This window comes from Micromys minutus, assembly GCF_963924665.1.
Source record: "Micromys minutus genome assembly, chromosome: 11".
Lineage (NCBI taxonomy): Eukaryota > Metazoa > Chordata > Mammalia > Rodentia > Muridae > Micromys > Micromys minutus.
The window spans coordinates 44,850,960-44,872,093 of NC_137980.1; the positions used below are offsets into that span (position 1 = coordinate 44,850,960).

Genomic DNA, 21,134 nt, shown 5'->3' on the forward strand with positions numbered 1-21,134 from the left:
CCAGGAGAGCAGAAGACTGGAAATAACGTAAGTGTCCAATGGTAACTGGTTAGCCCAAAACGTGGCATTATTCCATAACTTGAACCAGTGACAGGGAGGTGTATTTGCTGTGGGAAAGGTGGGTGGTGGAAAAAAGACAAAACATGATCATGAGACCCCAGGAGGATGCTCTCTGTCATTCAATGTGACCTTGGATGACGGATGGACAAAAGAGAAGGAAAGGGTGTGAGGACAGTGGAAAAAGTGGGACACAATCCTGCAGTGTTTTCTGGGTAACATGAGGAACATAGCTTTCTATTTCCCCAAGTCAAGCATCCTCTTCAAGTCACAGAGGCCGAGAGGAAGCAGAGAGGGGCTGGGAGCAATGTTCAGGCCACTGTTTGTGCTCCTGCTTCTCTGGGACACTGCCTCCTTCCCTCCATGCATCCCAGATGAGGCTCCTTCAGTCTCAGTGGGGTTTCTCTTCAGTCCTCTGTAGTGTGTGTCAGCCAGAGCAGAGGACTGGTGTTGGGAAGGGGGTAATGGGAATAATGGGGATGGGGCTGACAAGGATGGGGAGAAAGGGCAGTGAAGACAGAGAGGAACTGAGGAGTGATAAACTAAGGGTGTTTAAAAAAGCCACAAGGAAACATTATTCTATACGCTTACCTAGAAGGTATATAATACATATCTGTGTGGCATTTACACACACACACACACACACACACACACACACACTCACACATGTTATGCCACGTGGTATGATGGTACTTTTCCCAACAGTCACTTCCAATCAAACCAAACCCCGGTGTCAAAGAATATGGTACCTTTCCTTGAGTTGTTGTCTAGAGGAACATAAGAGTCTCCTAAAGCAATATGGCTGTTTCCACTGCTCTTGGTTGCTTTCTAGAGCTTGAGGCAAGCTCTGGTGGATGGCTGAAGACACCACATGTACGGGAAACATGGTTAGAGGAATTGAGCTGGCCCTGACTTGGAAGCTTCTTCCCTGAGGAGTGGTTCTCGTGACTTTGGAAGGTACTATACGAGTTGCCAAGGAAGGGAGACAGCCACAGTCCTCGCCAACCCTCCCCATGATGCTGTGTACCCTGGGGAAGCAATCACAGACTTGGAAGGGGACCAAATAAGCCTTAATGATCTGTCAGAGTTGGATGTGGGGGCTCCAGCGACCCTTTTACTCCCTTCTTACACAGAGTGAGGTTGAGGCTCAGGGAGAATAGTTCTTCAGGGTCAGCCACAGCATCACCAGGTATCTTTCTTTTGGTTTGGGGGAATCCTTAAAGGGCCAGTTCAGAAAGTTGGTTATGGAAGAAGGTGTGGACCCTGGAAAGAAGGGCTGACCTCCCCCACCCATTGTCACCAACTCCTTGTGACATTGCACTTTATGTCACTGAAGTCGCAGATGGCAAGAACCTACCGTGTACTTTGGCACTCACACCTTGGCTCTTCCGTCACCTCTGACACTGATATCTTCCTGTATGTTTGCGAGTGTGGTTGTAAGCTGTCCAGCTTAGATTCTGGGAACCAAACTCTGGTCTCCTGGGACAGCAGTACCTGTTTTTAACAATGGAACCACTTCCAGCCCCACAAAAACATAGGTGTGTGTACTATCTCTGTGCACACCCCCAAGATTGACTGTAGAGGGCAGAATAAGTTCCCAGATGATTGCTGTGTTAAACGGCGAACTGCCCAAGTGAGGGGTGTGCAGATCTAAGTATTCTGATAAATATTAACATGTTAGTCCTCAGAATTGATTGTATGATTGTTTTGATCTCCACTGCTCTTTGTTACATAGTAATTTCTTCTTTCTCAGAATGATAAAGGGGCAGAGGATCTCTTAGAGGAAGTGTTGCAGTAAATATTTTAAAAAATGGCTTAACCTTTTATTGGTCCCCAAGGTCTCACTCCGAGAACGACGTTCTAGTGTGGAGCTGAGCACACGGGCTCTGTCACACGGTCCACAAGATGCCCTCTCCACGAGGTTCCCTTCCCAGGCGATTCACTCAGCCCGCCCTGTTGCTTCTGTCCTTGTTGACCCTTGAGTGTTTCTTTCCTCCGTGCCCGGCACAAACGTGACTCCCAATCCCGGTAGCTTATCAAGCAGGTTTACATATTAAAATCTCAATTCACAAACCTCTACACAATAAACTTACAACCAATGGACAAAGATACAAACTTCCCTTCTATGTGATAAAAAAAAAAAAAAAAAAAAAAAAAGACCCATAGAAACCTTAGAAATAATAACAACCTCATCAAGCTTGAGATGCGCCGAGAGAAACACACACCCGTCTCCATGTCTGTTCCTCCGGAATCTCCTCCTCCTCTTCCGCCTTCGTAGACCTTTCCCCGCCTACCTCTCTGTCCAATCATGTATCGCCTTAACATAAATCTACAAGGAAGGAGCGCAAGGGTCCAGACAAGAGCCAGCAATTGATTAGTGCTGCTTGCAGCATGCATCAGAGAAGTTTCTGCTCGTAAAGGGCAGTGAATGCAGAGACTCATAGAATGCAGACAGTAATTGATGGTTGAGTACCCAACCCTAAATGGGATATATCAGCGAGCACTGTGGAAGAGAGGACGGAAAAGATGTAAGGGCCCGAGGATGGGGAGGAGTGCCGGGGAGGAGTGGGGATGCTGTCTGCTACGGTGGCCTTTGCACTCAAACCCACAGCCGCAGTGGCTAGCTACTGAACCCATCAACTGTCAATCACAGAAGATGGAGGGGCTCATGAGGCCCCGCCCCTCCCCGAGGAACTATGGCCAATTAATGGTTGCCGAAGAAGGGAAAATCGTGTTTTTTTCCAGTAATATAGCCAGTGGTAACTTGCCTGGGCCTCAGTAACGCCCAACCCATGCTCCGGCAAACAACCTTAATCAAACACAGAAGGTCACAAAAACAATAGCAACTGAAGATGTGTCAGTGGGAGGGGCTCATTGGGAAGGTTAGTTCAGAAGGAGTAGGGGAGAGATGACAAAGGAGAAAGGGGGTGAAATTACTACAATACATGTCATACATGTATGAAGTTGTCAAAAAAATGAATGTTCGTTAAAGCAACACCCCCCTTTTTCTTTTAAATGAGCAAAGACACGTTGTCAACTGTAATGATAACTTTCTGCTAAGACCTTCCCTCATTTCCTAGAGAAGCAAGAACATTTGAATTTTTATCTTCATGCCTAAGAATTTTATGCATCTACTCAACAAAAATTCTCAGAAACTCACAGCAGCGAGGGTCATCCTTCCAAGACCTACTTATACAAGGTTAAGGCAGCCAAATTCTGCACAAAAGAAATGGATGATTTCCAGGGTCCACCCCTTACTAAAGAGGGATTTGGGGGCTATTATAGCTACACCTGACACACACACACACACACACACGTTTATCCTCAGGATATCACTAGGAACCTCAGGCTGGTTTCAGTCTCACACTTGTACTGCCTCAGCCTCTCGGGTACCAGGCAAACAGATGGTGCATCACCACACCTGGATGCAAAAGCCTTTTACTATTGTTCTGTAACAACATCTGTTTCTATATTAAGAGAATTCCTCTTTTTAAACTACCAGTTTACTTATATGGTGGTTATCTCATTACTCTTCCATATCTCCCCAACCCCACATTTCCCTGCTTCCTTTTGACTTTACCCAGCTTGCTAAGTTTCTTTTCCAACTTTTCCCCCCATTATTTTCAAAGCATTTCTATTCATGATCCTAATTAGTCTTGCCAGCACAGGATAAGGTCTATGAGTGTACTGTCCATATGAGGAAACTAAGATCCAAATGGGATGTGGTGGAGCATAGGCTGAAGTCCCACAGGAACATACCAAGGGACAGAATCCACCCCTTGTCCCTAGAGTGTGGCTTTGCTACCCTGCCTAAGCTCCGGGAACCAGCTCCCACTTAGCCACACACACACACACACACACACACACACACTGCTTATTTTCAACTTGCCTTTGAGCACAGTTGCTGGGTGCTCCTATCTCGTGCCTAGAAAGAGATACCCTTGTCAATATTCTTATCTCCACACCTCCCACCATCCTTAAACTTGGTTGCTTAGTTACATCCCCTACTGCCAGCCTGTAGGAGCGGCCTGTGTGTCCTCTCCATTTTGAGATCTCACATGGCTGGTCAACTTTTCTACATCAGAAGCCTGGCAAACTCTCCTCCCTTAGGGCTCTTTTCCTCCACGGACCCAGAAGTCCCGCCTATTCCTTCCACCCAGCAATTGGCTTATGGCTTCCTTACTGGCAGATCAAGAACCAACTGGGGAACAGGACAGCATCGGAACCATGTCTACATCAGTCTTTGTGAGTCTGTGTGATATACGGTTGAGGATATTTCATGCATGTGAGTGTATGTTTGAGCAGATGTGTGTGTGCATGCGCATGCAACATCAGTGTGTGTATGTGTTGGTTGAAGATAGTCTGGGCGTAGTGACCATATCCTTCTGGGGATGGCTGTCGCAAGTGGAGCTCTGCTTTGTGCACCAGAACCACCAAGTCTGCAGTGAAGCCTGACGCCATTCCCTTTATCAAATAGTGAGTGATGAGTCCAGCATTAGAGACTAGGAGAGTCTGTGTCATGGATACTTCGGAGGAGAGCAGAGACGAGAAGCTTTAGGAAGGACGCAGCCAGAGGCAGTGGCAGACTGAGTGCAAAGTAGAATGAGCCTGGCTTTGTTACTGTTCTGCTTGGCTCTCCAAATGGCCCTTTCCCAGTCTGAGGCTTTGGGGCATCCTCTGGTCTGCTGTGTGATTGCACAACTTTCGGTATGTTTGAAAGTTCAGGCGCTCCTGGAATCTCCACAAAGAGGTAGTCATCCAAGGCCACACAGCAGGCAGTGGCCTGACCACCTTCTAGCTCAGAGGTGGCATTTAGTGAATTTCTGATGATGTGTGGAAACTTCATAACCATGGCACAAAAAATGGTAAAATGGTCAGTACAGGCCTGGGGAGATGGTTTAATTGGTAAGCATGAAGGTCTGAGTTCTAATCCCTAGCAGCCGTGTAAAAAGATGGATCCAGCAGTGACTGTGACCTCAGTCCTAGGGTGGTGTGGGGGAGACAGACAGATCTTTGAAGCTCGTCTGTCAGCCATCCTAGTCAAATACATGAAGTTCAAGTTCAGAGAGGGACCTGGTCTCAAAGAATAAATCGGAAAGTGATCCAAGAAGACTCTTGAATCAACCTCTGGCCTTCACTTGTGCACACACCCACAGGAACATGCACAAACACCACACTCTCTCAAACCATAAATAATACAGTGAGCACTTACAGGGAACACACACAACTAAGTGTTTCATGTATATTGTCACCTACCCCAGCCCTATCAAGTAGCTTTTGTCACTCTCCTGTTATTTTATTTTATTGTATATGCATGACTATTTTGCTCACATGCAGATCTCTATATACTACCCATGTGTTTGGTGCCCTAGGACATCAGAAGAGGGCATCAGATCTCTTAGGACTAGAGTTAATGATGATTGTAAGCCACTATGTGGGTGTTGGGAATTGAACTCGGGCCCCTGGAAGAGCTGTCAGTGCTCTTAATTGCTGAGCCACCTCTCCAGCCCCATCAGCCACATTTTATAGATTAAAAAAAATGGAGGCACAGAGTTTAGTTGTTTGCCTGAGAAATAACCATAGAGTAACTAGTTATCAGTATAGTTGGGTGGATGGGTGAAAGAATAAATTAACAGATAGGTAGTTAGATAGGTAGTCAGAATTTGAGCTTGTTAAAGTCTTTACTATCCACATTCTAAACTTCTTTGTGTTATATTTAAGATACTTTGAAGGTAGATATCTACTCAAGAAAAGACAAGTGTTTCCTTTCCAGCTACCAGCCTCCACGGTCAAGGTCACATACAGCTGTATTCACACATAGTCCAGGGTACACTTACATCAACCAGGATGCAAAGAGAGACAAGAACAGAATTCTTACAAAGTACATAAATAGAGCCAACCCAGCCCAGTTACACCCACACAGACACTGATACACTTCAAGACAGGCAGACAGTGCAAAGGACACGCCATCATAGGCGATACTCAGACACAGAGCCACACAAAGACCAGGACTCATGGAATATGTGCTCTCAGTCTCTCTGTCTCTGTCTCTGTCTCTGCATCTTTCTCCTACATATACGCACATGCACGGTACATTCAAATTCTAGGGTGTACATTGCATTTAAAACCTATTGGACACACTTAGTGCAAGGGTAATATACCTTGCAAGGATATACTCAGAGACAAGGTTGTTGCTGCACAGATAAGGACATAAGTTTGCACACATAAGCAGAGATCACACACTCACATGTGCATATGTACACACGTGTGTGTGTACACGCATGCACACACAGGTGTGTGTACACATGCCCAGCACACGAACACACGAACACACATACACACACTTCTACCCAAGCAGACAGAACACAGACACAGCAAAAATCCATTTTCTTCTTGCTGACCTAGCCGCGCACAGACCTACTGTGAGCTTAGCTGCATTCCAGTCCCTGCTTATGTTCTCTAGGCCAAAACCATGGTTTTGTGAATCATGTAGAACGTAAGGCTTCTTCCCTCAGCTTAGGGTAGAGGGGCATGAACAATAGGGGCTCTGCCTACCTGTCCTTTTCATCTCTAGACATTCAGAAAATCAGCCTTATATTTGTCCCTCACCTAATTTAAAATGTCATCTATTCCTGTTTATACAACCTCTTGGCCTGGGACTTTACTGCCTCCAATACAAGTATTTTTTTTTTAATTAGATAGTTTATGTATTTACATTTCAAATGTTAACCCCTTTCCTGGTTCCCCCCTCTCCCATCTAGCTCCCCCTGCTTCTGTGAGGATATTTCCCCTCCCACCCACCCACTCCCACCTCAACACCCTGGCATTCCCCTACACTGGGGTACCGAGCCTTTACTGGACCAAGGGCTTCTCTTCCTATTGATGCCAGACAGTGCCATCCTCTGCTACATATGCAGCTGGAGCCATGGGTTCCCTTCACATGTGTGCTCTTTGGTTGGTGGTTTAGTCCTCGGGAACTCTGGGGAGTCTGGTTGGTTGGTATTGTTCTTCCTATGGGGTTGCACACCCCTTCAGCTCCTTCAGTCCCACTCCTCCATTGGGGTCCCCATGCCCAGTATGATGGTTAGCTGCAAGCATCTTAATCTGTATCAGCAAGTCTCTGAACCTCTCAGGAGACATCCATATCAGCCTCCTGTCTTGGTATCAACAATAGTGACTAGGTTTGGTGGCTGCATATGGGATGGATCTCATACAAGTCTTGACCACATCCTTCCATGCCTCAAATCCATAGTCCCCTGTGCCCCTCCATGTCACCTGTCAGAGGGATATTCTCTCTCAGCTGTCTGCTTTTGGAGAGATGCTCAGTGGTTAAGAGCACTTGCTGCTCTACCAGAGGACCTGAGTTCAGTTCCCGGAACCCACGTGACCAATCACAACCATCTATAACTCCAGCCGCAGAGTACTAACTGACCTCTTCTAACCTCTGTGGGCACCAGGCGAGCAGGCACTGCACAGACATATCCATGCAAGCAAATCCCCATGCACATAAAAAAACTGTAAGTGTGAAGCCACCGTCTGTGCTTTATTTATTGCTACAATATCAGGGCTCTGGTAGATAGCATCCCAGCTTGAATATCACTTCCCCAAGGCAGATGGCCTTCAATCCTTGGCAGAGTTATGGTCTGCCCACTCAACCCCCATAATACTATAAAATAAAGATATGCAATACTATAAACTAGGGATATGCTACACACCTTTCATCACAGTTGTAATTAAATTTGACACAATCAAACTATTACATAATGTCAGTAATCATTGGCGTACTATAAACCCACAAAGGCAGAGGCCGAGCTTGTTTTATTCGCCTCTGTATCCTGAGCTCTTGATACAGACTCATGCAATAGGCACCCAGAAATTCCATTCGTCGAATACTTAGCAAATGTCATGCATGCTCTATATGTCTGATCTCTCTCTGATGTGTGTGTGTTTGTATGTGAGAGTATCTGCATGTGTGTGTGTGTATGTGAGTGTGTGTGTATATGTGAGAGTGTATGTATGTGTCTGGGTGTGTGTGTGGGGGTGAATGTGTGTGTGTGTGAGTGTGTGTGTATGTGAGAGTGTGTGTATGTGTGTGAGTGTGTGTGCATGTATGTGTGAGAGAGAAATAAGTGTGTGTGAGAGTGTGTGTATGTGTGTGAGTGTGAGTAAAAGTGTGTGTATATGTGAGAGAGTTTGTGTGTATGTGTGTGAAAGAGTGTGTGTATGTGAGAGAGTGTGTGTGTATGTGTATGAGTGAGTGTATGTGTGAGGGTGAATGTGTGTGTGTATGTGAGACAGAGTGTGTGTGTGTGAGTGAGAGAGTGTGTGTGTATGAGTGAGTGTGTGTGTGCATGCAGGTGTATTCTCACATGTGCACACGCACATGGACAGGCTCCTGCATTCCTGTGCTAGTGCATACACACATGGAGGCCAGAGGTTGACCTAGGGTGTCTTCTTCGGTCACTCTCCACCTTAGTTTTGAGACAGGCTTTGGATCTGGATCTCTGCAATTAAGCTAGACTGACCAGCAGTGAGCCCCCGGATTTTCCAGTCTTCCCTTCTGCAGTGCTGAGATTATAAACATGTCTGGGGTCTCATCCCAGCTCTCTGTACTTGTACAGTAAGCACTTTACCAACTGACCTATCTCCCAGGGCCCTTTCTTTGTTTTCTAATGGAGAATCCTGAAGGACTTTTCCGGGACCACACATCTGAAATAAGGAGGGGCACTGAAGCTTCACAGCCAAGGCTTCTTCAGCCCCACCTCACCAGCCAGTGGCACTCTCCGCTTCTCTGCTGCCAAACTGGAAGCTCTCCTCTGGTTTCCCACATTGCCTTTCCCTCGATCAACTCTCACTAGTCCCCACCCACAATCCCAAGCCTTCTCTCACTCTCAAATTTATTCCTCAAGCCTTTCTCACATTCAGGTCCAAGTGGCCGGCCATGACACTTCCAATAATGAAACTACATAGTGATAAGGGATCAAATATTTAGGCTTATAAGTCTGAGGCATGGAGTCTTCACACATCTAGGCATCTTGGGTAGAGGCTGCCTTCTCCCAGAGCAAACCAGGAGGAAGCTGCAGGACCTTTCTGACCCACCTTCAGTAATTCTGTGTGCAGCATCCCTGCCTTCAACCAGTTACAATATAGTCACTGAGTTTCACCTGAATTTAAGGTGAACTGAAGGACTTGGACAAACATTGTTATACATTTTAAAGAAAGATTTTTTTAAAAATATGTATGTGAGTACACTGTCGCTGTCTTCAGACACACCAGAAGAGGGCATCTGATCCCATTACAGATGGTGGTGAGCCACCATGTGGTTGTTGAAAATTGAACTCAGAACCTCTGAAAGATCCCTGGAAGTGCTATTTTAACCGCCGAGCCATCCTTCCAGCCCTTGCTCACACATTTTCAAGAGTGGCCGCTCTTGGGGACATCAGGTCCCCCTCTTCAAGCCTCAGCTCTTTGTAAAATGGGGGAGAGGAGCTGAGGACACCTCCCCCATAAGCTGATGTGAGGATTCATTCATACAACCTACAGTTACTTAAATTAGCACCACTTTTTTGTGTGGTACCCTACTAGGCCCTGGCACAGGTGCAGGGGGGGCGCCTCTGAGATGTATGGTGTCTGAATGACTAGAAAGAGCAAGGTCCCCATTGACCAAGATGGGGTGGTAATGGGCAGAACAGCTCACACTTCTGTTGCTTTCATGGCCAGAGTCTGATTCCTGGAAAGGGAGAAGAGGCTTGAGAAGCTCCTTTGTGCCAGGTACTCGGAGAGATGACAGAATTGAGGGGATGCTCCAAGGACCTCTACCCTTTGACTGTGTGGAACTAGGGAAAGGCGTCATGGACGTGATCAAGCTACAGGATAATATAAAGGGAAAAGGAGGACTACCTTTTGGGGGACAACCCGGCAGGGAGCTGGAGAGAGCAAAGGATGAGAAGGGCCTGTTGTTCCTGTGGTAGCTTTGAATATGGGAAGCCCATGGGTAAGGGTCCCTTTTGCAAATGTTGAGAGGCCAGCATACACAGATGTCGGGCCCTGCAGCCACAAGGAACTGGATCCTGCTGGCACCTGAATGGTCCCAGAATCCAAAGCCAGCAGAAACAAGCCACACCTTCACACTAATTTGTAACATTCTAAGCAGAGAACCCCGCTAAACTGCCCAGATTTACAATGGAGACAGATTGTATACCAAGAAAGGTCTGTTGCTTTTAAGTGGCTATGAAGCAACAGAAAACAAATGCCCACACCCATCCAAAACAGAGGGCTGGCTCTGATGAGGAAACAGGTTAGGGAGATGGAGGAGCTCGCCCTAGGGTCCTTGGAAATGAGGGACTGGGCAGTTCTTTCCCGAGGCCATCTCAGATGGCTGCTTCATGGGAGGGGTGAGAGCAACTGCAAAGAGGAAATCAGTTCTGCTGGTAGAGTGGGGCCCTGGTTACTCAGGTTTGGAGGGCAGAGGGGGGTTTGCATTTGAGCTTGTCTGTTTATACCCAGGCTCTGATAATCTGTTCCTGCGGGTGTGATTCAGGAGACCGTGGTCATCAGGATGTGTCTGAGAGTGCGTTCCAGCGTGAGCCTGCAGCAGTGTCTCAGGATCTTGAGTCTGAGGGTGTCTGTGCATCAGAATGAATCCATCCCCGTGAGTGACTCAGTCTGTATGGCTGTGTCTATAGGTAGGAGTGTTCTGAGGTTGGCTGTCCCAGTTTTGGGGACAGATCACCATAGGAGGAGGGGTGTTAAATGTCTGAGGTGGTCTAGAGCTATGTTCTCTCTCTTTGGGAGAGACTTCTAGGATGTGTCTCCAAGCAAGTGTGGGTGCATGAGAAGGTGTGTGTCTGTCCAGACTTCTGTGGGGTTTGTGGGATCTGAGGGTCTCCAATATGCGGGAGGACATGTCCCACCCGCCTGTTGCTCTCTGTGACTCTGTAGGTCTGTGTATCCTCTGAAGTTGCCAGTGGGTGTATCTGCCCCTTTGTCAGTACGAGTCACGGTGCGTCTATAGATTGTTCAGGTATCTGTGAAGGTGTTTGTTTGTCCAGGTGTCCCTCCGTCCCCGAATGTGAGGGAGTCCGAGATCTCTCCTGCCGAGCGAATACATCCCTGTGGGTGCTTGTGAATCTGGCAGGTTTCTTGGATTTCTTGGACTGTGTCCCTCTGGACGCCTCAGGGTATCTGGGTGAGGCCTGCAGGAATCGGGGTTATTGGACACCTGCCTCTGGAGCGAATCTGAGGTTTCACAGTCACGGGTCAGAGCGGGCACTGGAGGCTGAGCCGCAGCAGCCGGGCGCAGACAGCCTTGCGGCGGGCTCGTCCACCTGCCCGGTTGGTGGCGGCGGCGCAGCCCGCACCCTCGCCGCTCCCACGCCCCGCCCGTGGCGCCCCCTCCCCCGGGCCTCGGCGATTGGCTGCGGCGCTCCGCTCCGGCCCGCCCCTCGCGGCAGGCAGGCTGGGGACGCCGCGGGCCAGAGCGCGCTGCGCCGCCGCCGCCACCGCCACCACCGCCACCGCCACCGCCGCCACCGCCGCCACTACCGCTACCGCCGCCGCGAGCACCGCGCGTCTCCGGCTCCACGCGCCGCCAGTGTCCGGCCCTCTGCGCCCAACCGCCAGCCCCGCCGCCCGCCCGCGGAGCCCCGGGCCGCCGCCACCACGCCGCGCGCCGTACTCCGCGTCAAGAATGGGGCGGCCAAGCTGCCCAAGCCGCCCGCCGCCGCGGCGGCCGAGGCTCCTGGCGCGGGCGCGGGCATGGAGCGCTCGCAGAGCCGCCTCAGCCTGTCCGCCTCCTTCGAGGCGCTCGCCATCTACTTCCCGTGCATGAACTCCTTCGATGATGAGGACGCAGGTGAGCGCGCTGCGGTCCACCCACCCTGGGGGGTTGTCTCCGAGTCCAGAAACCAGGGACCCTCGGGGACCCGGGGCGCCCGGGAGAGGCGGCCACTGTCTCCTCTGCACTCAGTCCGGCTCGGATAGATACCCAGGGGCCCCTCCCACTCCCTCAGAACCCAGGGGTCTAGGAGGAGCTCTGGTCCTGTCCTTCCTCCTGCGCCCCAGGGACCCCTTGAGCATCCGCACTCATCCTTCTTGCGCAAGTGGGCCCTTGGGTCGCCTGGACCCAACTCTCCCTTTTTATGTGCACCTACAGGATTCCCCCGCGACCCCCTCTCTGATTTGTTTCTCAACTGGACTTGCCACCACCTAAGTCTGGTGTGTACCCCCTAGTCAGATCTTGGGGTTTAGGCCGCTTCACCCCTGAGCTTCCGACGTGCCCCTGGTCGTTGAAGGTGGCGCACAGACCTGACCTCTCCCAGGTCTTTGTCTTAGCTGCATCTAGAGGCTCCCTGCCCAAGACCCTCTTGTTCAACAGCCAAAGCCTTGAGTGTCCCGATTTGGTTTTTATTCCCTTCCCCCACAGGCTGGGGCTCCAGACTCTAATCAGATTGGGGCGGGCCGCACAGAACTGGCCTGGTGTCTGCTGGCCTTTCCTCTTTTCTCCCCAGGGAGGTGCGAGGCAGTGTAAGTGTTAACTACACCAGAGCATCCTTCAGTGTGTGCTTCTGACTTCAGGTGATCTTGTCCCTGGAGTGGCCTTCTGGGTGGGCTGAACCCAGCTGCCAACCTGCAACTCAAATCTTCTGCTTCTAGGCCTGGAAACACACACACACACACACACACACACACACACACACACACACACGGGTAGCCACAGCCCAGGGGTGGGGAGGAAGCCAGCTCATGGGTATCGTGGGTACTGGGAGCAGGCAGAGGATGGGAAGAGCAGTGAGTTTGGTTTTGGGTAAAGAAGGGAATACAACAACAGGTGGGGGTACCTAGAAGGTTTGGGTGAGAGTTCCCCCAAAGAGTGCCAAGGTTAGAAGTTAGAATCAGGCTCCAGTCTTTATTCCCTCTATATAAGCTGTGACCTTGGACAAGTCATGCCAACCCGAGCCTCAGTTACATCAGTAAATGCAGATAACACCGCCTCAGATACAGGGTTCTGTGTGGTGGGAGGGTGGAGTGAAATGGTTTTTGAACTGATAATTTGAGAACATTTGAAGTCAGTGAAGGGTGGGTGAGGAAAAGGAGTGTGTGTGTGTGTGTGTGTGTGTGTGTGTGTGTGTGTAAGAACAAGTGGGTTCAATACTGATTAAAACATAGATTATCTCTTAGGAAGAAAAAATCATGTATGTACTACCCCAAAATGTTACAATTTAGGGAATTCAAGAGTTCAGGCTTCAACTCTGATGGAGTGGTGGGTATTGGGCTGTCACAGATGGAATGAGGAAAGTTCCCCAGAGACAGGTGGTGAGGGGAAGGTAACAGTCAAGGCCAATACCTGATAGAATTTTCTACTGACCTGGAGGCAGGAGCTGGGGGTTAAGATGGTTGTTACCCATCAGTCTATGGGTCCACCATCTCACAGATCAAGTAACTGAGGCTCAGGAGCTCAGCTTCCCCATTATAGAGCCGAGGAGTGTTCTATTGTTATTCTAGACAAGATCAGGTGAGGTGAGATTGGGGCGAGGTCCCTGATGCAGTGACCTCTTCTGCAGCTAACTCAGAGAGAGGAAATCAGGCTGGCTGGAGGGATGGAGACCCCGGGGGAGTCTTGGAGCATCTGGGGAGAGAGAGCAGGCTTGGTGACAGGGCAGTCTTCCAGAGTTCAGGAGGCCACTTACTTGTGACTCAAGGGACCAGCTGGGCAGGAGAGCAAGGAACACAGGTGTGTCGGAGCACCCGAGCCAGGCACGGTTCTTCCTCCAAAGTCATGCTATAAGCTGCGGGTTGGACACCTTGGCTTTTATTGCCAGACCTGCTGTAGGTTTCATTTGAGTCAAAGACAACTTCATTGACACTATTAACAGAATTTCTAAACATCAGTCAAAATTTCTAATTGAAGCAAGTTTCTTCAGATTCTTGTGTTTCGCTTGTAAGAGACCTAGAGATCACCCTTTTCAGCTCTCCTGGGCCCCAAATGCATGGGGTGGGAGTGGTGTATCTGTGGCTATGTGGATAGATGACTGAAGCCCCGGTATGTGGTGCTGGTTTGCCTATGTGTGTGTATGTGTAAGCCAAGGTCATCTGGTGTCTCCTGCACATGGCTGAGAGCAGAATCTGGCTCCCTTCAGAACACCAGTGGCTTCTTTTGCTGGAGGAGGGTTTTTAAAAAGCCAGATCTCACTGTGCAGAAAATGGTTCCCAGGTGAGGCAGCCTTGGGGAGCAGCTGGCAGCCCAGGGCTCAGTTTGGATGTCTCAGGGTCCCTCTCTGCTCATTCCTGTGGCTGCCTGGAGCTTGGGAGGTACAGGGGAAAAGTCTACTTCCACATCTAGAAGAATACTGAGAGGCAGGTGGAAGTTGGAAACAAGGACCAGTGTCTGGATGTTTAATTTCTCTCGGCCATTCCATTCATTCATTTTCTCCTAAAAGAAACCTTTCAGGATTATTTCCTCTAAAACGGCACTGAGCTGAAGTACTTTCTAAAGGCAGCGGAATAGGGTCTGGGGTCCTGCACAGGGACTGGTCTGATGAGAAGTGTTCAGAGCCGACTTTGCTCCTCTGGCCTACTCCTCTCTCCTGCTGGCCCCCTTTTCCCCCTCTGTCCTTGGGCCACTCCATTTCTGAAGTGTGTTCCTTCAGGCTCACACGAGAGCCTCCCCGTTGGTTGCTGCTTCCAACTCATGTCGACACATCTTTCCCATCCATTGGATTAGGCCAGAGCCATCTTCAAGGCTTCGGCTAGCTTCTTGAGTCATAGGCTGAGGAAGAGACTTCTCGTTAACTGTAAATGGGGCAGAGCGGATCTCTGCTATGGACTCAGGAGTGTCAGGTGGTGGGGTAGGAAGAAGAGGCTGCCTTCTCTTCTTCTTTCTAGTACCTTGGAGCCCAAAGGAAAGGATCACTGCAGGTTGCTACGATGCCTGTCAGGAGGAATCGTCCCTCTGATGTTCTGGATACCTCTCAGATGTTGCTTATGGTTGCCTTGTTCCCAAGGACGCTGGGGCTTTAGAGAGGCAGGCACTCAGGGACACTTGGGATATTTGTGGCCATGTCTTTGTCGCTCAGCCTTACTGGCCATGGGTTTGCAGCTAGGGTGGGGAGGAGCTAGACATGTGACCCTGTTTTCCTCACCTATGTGAGGAGGAAAAATTATAGTGCTCCCAGTAGACTCCGTTGGGTCAATGCTTTTAAAAATTACCATGTGCTGCATGTCTTTCTAGGTATTTAAAAATGCATTATTTTAATCTTTCCTCATAACATTCCCCATAAAATTAATATCCTGTAGAACATTCTCATTTTCAGATAAGAAAACTGAGGTCTAGGCAGAGCAATACCTTCAAGGTCATTTGGCCAGGAAGTGAGGGAGTTAAGGTTCATATCTGGACAGATTGGTTCAGGCACACTTGCTTTCAATTATGCCACTTTGCTATGCGAAGTCTTAGCCCGTGCCTGGCTAGGTACTTGGTAGGTCTCAATACATGCTGGTTCCTGTCTGTTTTATTAACAAGTGAGAGTTGTCTCTGATCATGGCCATAAAGAAGACGCCTGTGCATTTGGGCAAAGAAAATCCTGATTCTCAAAATGTTAACTGTCATGGTTCTAATAGGCTAATTTTATTGTGTTGTAGTTTATAGAGGTAGAGCTGGGTCCTCCTTCTTTGAAGTGCTTAAAAGGTGGGTATTTCAGGGTCTCGCAAGCCAAATGAAGGTGGGAAGCATCCTGGCTTATGTTTTTTTCCTCTTCTTTCTAATCAGTTTATTTGTTGCACATCCACATGCCAGTTCCTTGGGGTGTAGATGGGGACCAGGGGTGTATCCCCTTTCTAGTAGATACCAAAAGCAGTTGTTACATCAGGGTCTGGACCTTAGGCTAGTGTCCCTGAGCCTGACCAAGTGATTTGGCGTCTAGTTCCACCCCTCCCGCCCAGGAGAAGGGCGGAGAAGCTGGAGCAACCGGCTCTGATTTGCCCATAGGATGGATGCTTCGATCCAGCTCAGGGAGGAAGTTACCATGGCAACACCAGCCGGCTACCAGTCCCTTTCCTAGCAGTTTAGGCCACATCTCTGGGCTGGAAAGCCTTTCATGGCACCTCCCTCTTCCGCTCAGACCAAATCTTCTTGAGGGGAGCATGGTGGGTGGGATCCACAACTGCTACCACAGCCCTGGTCCCCACCCCCGGTTTTGAACAGAGGGGAAATGGAGGTGGTTGTTTGAGCTACTTTAAGGATGCGAAGCTACCCATTTCCTGCCAGACAGATCTTGGCAGGGGGAATCAGGGCTTCAGTTCCTGCCAGCACCCCCCCCCCCCAGGCACCTGGAATGACCACATTGAAATCTCACCCTCCCTCCCTCCTAAATTTGCAGGATTTGGCGGAGTTTTCTTTCCCAGGCCAAGTGCTAACTTTTGTCCTTGAAATTTGACCTGCGCTTCATCTGGGAAACAAAATGTCCTGCTGCCCCGCTCCTTCCCCTAGAAATGGTGGGAACAGAGTGAGTCCTTCAGCTCCAGGAAGCCGGGGGGGGGGGGGGGGGGGGTGGAGGCTGGGCTGCGTGCATGATGCAGGGAGACCCTAGTATTTCATATCCTTATTATGGGGCCATGTTAAAGCAGGAGTCTAGGTTCTAGAGCCTCCTCTCCCTTCCTCACCCCAGGGGAGGCCACTTCCTGTGCCCTTTTCTTCCCTGACATCTATTACCCAGACCCCCGATTTACCACCTAGAACTGTAATCTCCTTTGCTTTTGAGAAAGAGTCTTACAAAGAAGCCCTAGCTAGCCAGGCATTCACTGTGTAGCCCAGGCTTTCCTCAAGCATGTGGTCCTCCTGCCTCAGCTTCCTGAGTTTGGATTACAGGTCTGCACCACCACAGCCAGACTCATAATCCTCTGTAAATTCAAGACTGGGATAAATTCTAGATTTGGAAAACTGAAGCCTGGTAGTATCTCAAGCCAAGGGCCTCTCTAGTTAAAGCTGAGCACTAAGGTGAACATGTAGAGTAAGGCACTTGAATCTAATCATCCTAAAGGAATAATTTCCGGAGAGCCAGGTTCAGGAACACACACACACACACACACACACACACACACACACAGGCACAAATTTGCACACATATCATTGTGCAAGTCTTAGGCTGCTGTTAGGGTCCTCTCTGACCCCCAGAGCTCTTTCCTTTAGTACCCTCCTTGGGGACTTTGCCTTTTCTTCCTCCAGCTCGAACTTCCTTGGTTCGAACCTACCAAGCTTCCCCTGGCTCTGCTAGGTGGGGCAGGAAAAGGAAAGGTCTATTTATCTACCTTGGTTCCTTTTAGGAAATGAGGCCTCTCCTTCCTCCTTGCCACTCTCCAGTGCCCCAGGTGGAGGCTGAGTTGGGGACTGTGGAACAGAGTGGAACAGGAAGGTAGCCACCCCCCAACTCCCCACCGTCTACTTCTCACCCCCCACTTCCCACCCCCTCTACACCTTCCCCCCATCCCCCACTTCCCACCCTTCACTCCCACCCCCCCCAGATGTTCTCTGTCTCCAGCCTTCTACCCAACAACCATCATCTTGTACCTTAAAGAACTACCACAAAAGAGCCCCACTGGTTCCCAGGGTCTGTACTATTTGCTATATTTTGTGTAAAGCTTGAATTTGATTCCATGCCCTGTGGCCTCAAGCAAATCCCTTCACCTTCTTGGGTTAGGGGAAGGTTAATGATCTCGGTCAGAGCATCTTTCAGGGAGATTTAAAAAAATGACTACACATATGCCCATTTTACAGATGCTGAACCCTACTCGTCTGGAGCCATCTGTGGGTGGTGATCCTAGCCCCACCATACTTCCCTGGAGGCTACCTTCTAGTGCTGGAGATGAATTCCTCCTATGCAGAAAGTGACTGTCACAATAGCAAATGACAAAGGCCATGGTGCATGGTTCTGTTTGGCTTATATAAACACCCCAGGGGCTGGCAGCCTGCTCTAGGCCACCATCCCTGGATGGTCCCCATCAGTTGACCAGCAGCAGCTGTGGCTGCGCTGACCTCCTTGAAGGATCCAGTTGTCTGCCCCGGCCCTGAGGGCCCAGCCATCACCTGCCTCTGCAGAATGATGTAGGCCAGGACTGGATTATATTTAACGCTGTGCTATTTCTACTTGACAGCTCTGGAGCACCACTCCCTCCTCCTTCCTCCCCCCTCCCCTTCTGATTCACTTGGAAACTGACGAGGCTGATGTCAGCGCCTTATTCTTAGCCCCCGGAATTGTAGCCGCATGGAGCAGTGCGCACTTCATTAACAGTTTCTGTGGTGGGGGAGTGAGAGGGCTGTGTGGCTGGGCAGGGACACAGGAGGAGGTAGGGACAGGGTTGCCACTGCCCGGACCCTGGCTAGCTGCCTGCTTTTGGATGGACCAAACTGTGTGGGTTCCAGGTCTGGCTTTCTAAGACAAGCTGTCCTGGACGAGCCATTGGAGTGTAGTGTATGGTCTATTCTCCTCTCGAGGCAGAGAGGGAAACTGAGGCTCAGAGAGCAGGATGGCTTGCCAAGGTCGCATGGTCCAGAGCTGTGGCTAGATCTTCTTTTCTGGCATCTACTCATTAATTTATTCAGTGCCAAACTACATTCTTGGTGCTGGAGTTATACTGGAAAACAAGTCAGACATGGTTTCTGCTCTCACGGAGCTATATCCTGGCCTGAGGTATATAGACAATAACTGTGATCAATTAAAAACATGTATTTTCATATTGTGTCAAGTGACAAGAGAGGAGATGACATCAAGTAGTTGGGCAAAGCCGAGGCAGGGACCGTAGAGTTGAAGCTGAAGTGACAAAGAGCTCAGCCATGGGGAAGCTGGATGCTCTCCCTCGGGCTCCAGGATAAAGGTCCTGAGGTCAGTGTGACTGGGGCTTTAGGGAAGAGAAGTGGGGAATCAGATCATCACAGCCTGCTAGGGAGTGAGCAGAGCCTGTTTGAGAAACTGGGGTCCAGACTGGGGAAGGAAAGGCCCCCCATGTGAGTAGAGGCAAGGTGAAGACTAAGAACTCCTCCTCAGCCCCCCTCTTTGGAAACGGGTGGCTGTGACTGAGAACACAGCATGGCTGTGTCGGTGCTGAAGCTGGAAGATACTGTGGAGTCGGGCCAGGCTCTTTACTGCTCACCCTGCTTGCTCTCTTCCAGAGAGCGAGGCGTGGGGCTTGCAGATGCTTGCTTTCGCCCTACTTCTTCTAACTTGCATTGACCTTGGGGGACTCTGGGGCAAGCCACTTTGTCTTTCTGCACTTAATTTCCTCCTCTGTAAAATGGGCCATGACCATAGACCACACCTCAAAGATTGCCTTGAGGGACACATTATATAATGGATGTCTCCAGAGCCGGATGTGCATGGTTGTGCATGGTTGTGACTGGGATCAAAGAGACTGTGTGTCTAATACCCAGTTTGCGGTAGGCTTTAGCCAGTGGTGGCTACTATCGCTGTCCCATCTGTTTGAGCAACAAGTCCCAGCATTACCTAGGTCTGTTCACAGACAGTATAGACACACCTTGATTCTGGGACACATCAGATCTCTCCCTGCTCCCTCCCTCTCCCTCTTCCTCTTTAGCTCCCTTGCTGTCTGTCTCTCTGTTTCTGCCCCTTCTCCCCTGTGTGCGTATCTTTGTGAAGTTTCATGTGTATATGTGTGTGAGTGTGTAGAGGCCAGAGGTCAACCTCAGGTATCATTTCTCAGGTTCTATCAACCATATTTTTTGAAACACGGTCTCTCAGTGGCTTGGAACTTACCAAGTGCGCTAGGTTAGCCAGCCTGTCTCCACTTTCCCAGTCCTGAGATGTCTACAATATATGGCTTTTATATGTAGGTTTGGGGATCAAAGTCAGGTTCTTATGCTTTTGTGGCAAGGACTTTAACAAATGAGCCCTCTCCTCGGTTCAGATGAAAATCCTTTTATCTCAGGTTCGGTACAACCTATTGTCTGGTTTCTTCATGGTCTCCGATCCAGAAGAGCCTCTGCTGTGTGAGAGTTGCAGTGAGCTCCCAGCATCCTCTGAGAAGCCATGGAAACAAGCAATGAATAGGCCAATGTGCCGTAGAAGGCTCAAAAAGCCAACGGCTGGACACAGGCAGCCCTGGGATCTCAGAGGGTCCAGGTCTAGTGCCTTTTACTGGATGGAAGAGAGCACTGTTCTCTCCTGCATAGATGAAAAGTAGGCAGGGCCATGTGTGCAAGCACACGGTTCATTTGAGGACAGCCTCGGCTGGGAAGAAGTAAGTCAGAGGGATCATGGATGTAGAAGGCATACTACCAGGAAGAGCTGCCAACGGACTGGCTGAGACAGTTATTGAGATGCTTCTGAGACAGGCTGGTCAGTTTCTAGGGAAGGTTTAACAGGAGGTGGACCTTGTGGAGTAATACGTTTCTTATCTGGCCCAAAGTAAACTCAAAAAAAAGAAGGCAAGGAAGGCACCTAGAACTAGTTTGCTAGTAAGGTGTGACCTAAGTGGGTGGGAGTGCTCTTTGGGAAGGGTAGCTTGGGCTAGCAGTGATCTGGGTGTGCCTTGCTGCTGAGTCCATTGTAAGAAAGTGGTCTGGGCCTCAGCCTTATGTGTTGCAAAAATGATGCTCAAACTAGAGATCCTATGAGGATGTGAGGCTGTCTGTGCCTCACGTGGAGAAACGGGAGCTGCTGCCTTTCCTGTCATTGTAGACTTCCTGGAATGAGGTGAACATGCTTGCATGGCCACAGGCTGGGGTGGGGTGCCCAGTCTGGTAGATGATGGCTCCCTGTGCCCATAGAGCCCGAGAGGCTGTCTTAGGGGTCAGAGAGGAGAAGTCTGCCCAGCAATGAATCTGAACCTCGGAGTCTCCTCTAGTCTCATGTGTGCATGCATGCGCGTGTTCATGTGGGTGCATGTGTGCGTGCACATGTATATGTGCTCTGAAAGCCAGAGGACAACCTCATATGTTGTTCTTTGGGAACCATCCTTAAGGCAGAGCCTCTCAGTAGCCTGGAGCTTTATAGTTAGTTACTCCAGGCTGGCTGGACAGTGAGCCTCAGGGGCCCACCTGTCTCTACCTCCCGGAGATGTACAGGGGATTT

The 21,134-nt window shown here is 49.7% G+C and overlaps 1 protein-coding gene across 2 annotated transcripts in view; it reads left to right on the top strand.

The window, feature by feature from the left end:
* Positions 1 to 11,792: 11,792 nt before the first annotated feature.
* RIMS4 (regulating synaptic membrane exocytosis 4) overlaps positions 11,793 to 21,134 on the top strand; it is a gene marked incomplete at both ends in the record, with an annotated part of 55,126 nt that continues 45,784 nt past the window's right edge. The window contains one exon of one of the 2 annotated variants that reach the window (XM_080925184.1): positions 11,793 to 11,911. In XM_080925184.1, coding sequence (XP_080781310.1) covers positions 11,815 to 11,911 — 97 coding nt within the window. The remainder of the gene's footprint in view (positions 11,912 to 21,134) is intronic. The other variant, XM_080925183.1, reaches the window with a different exon arrangement.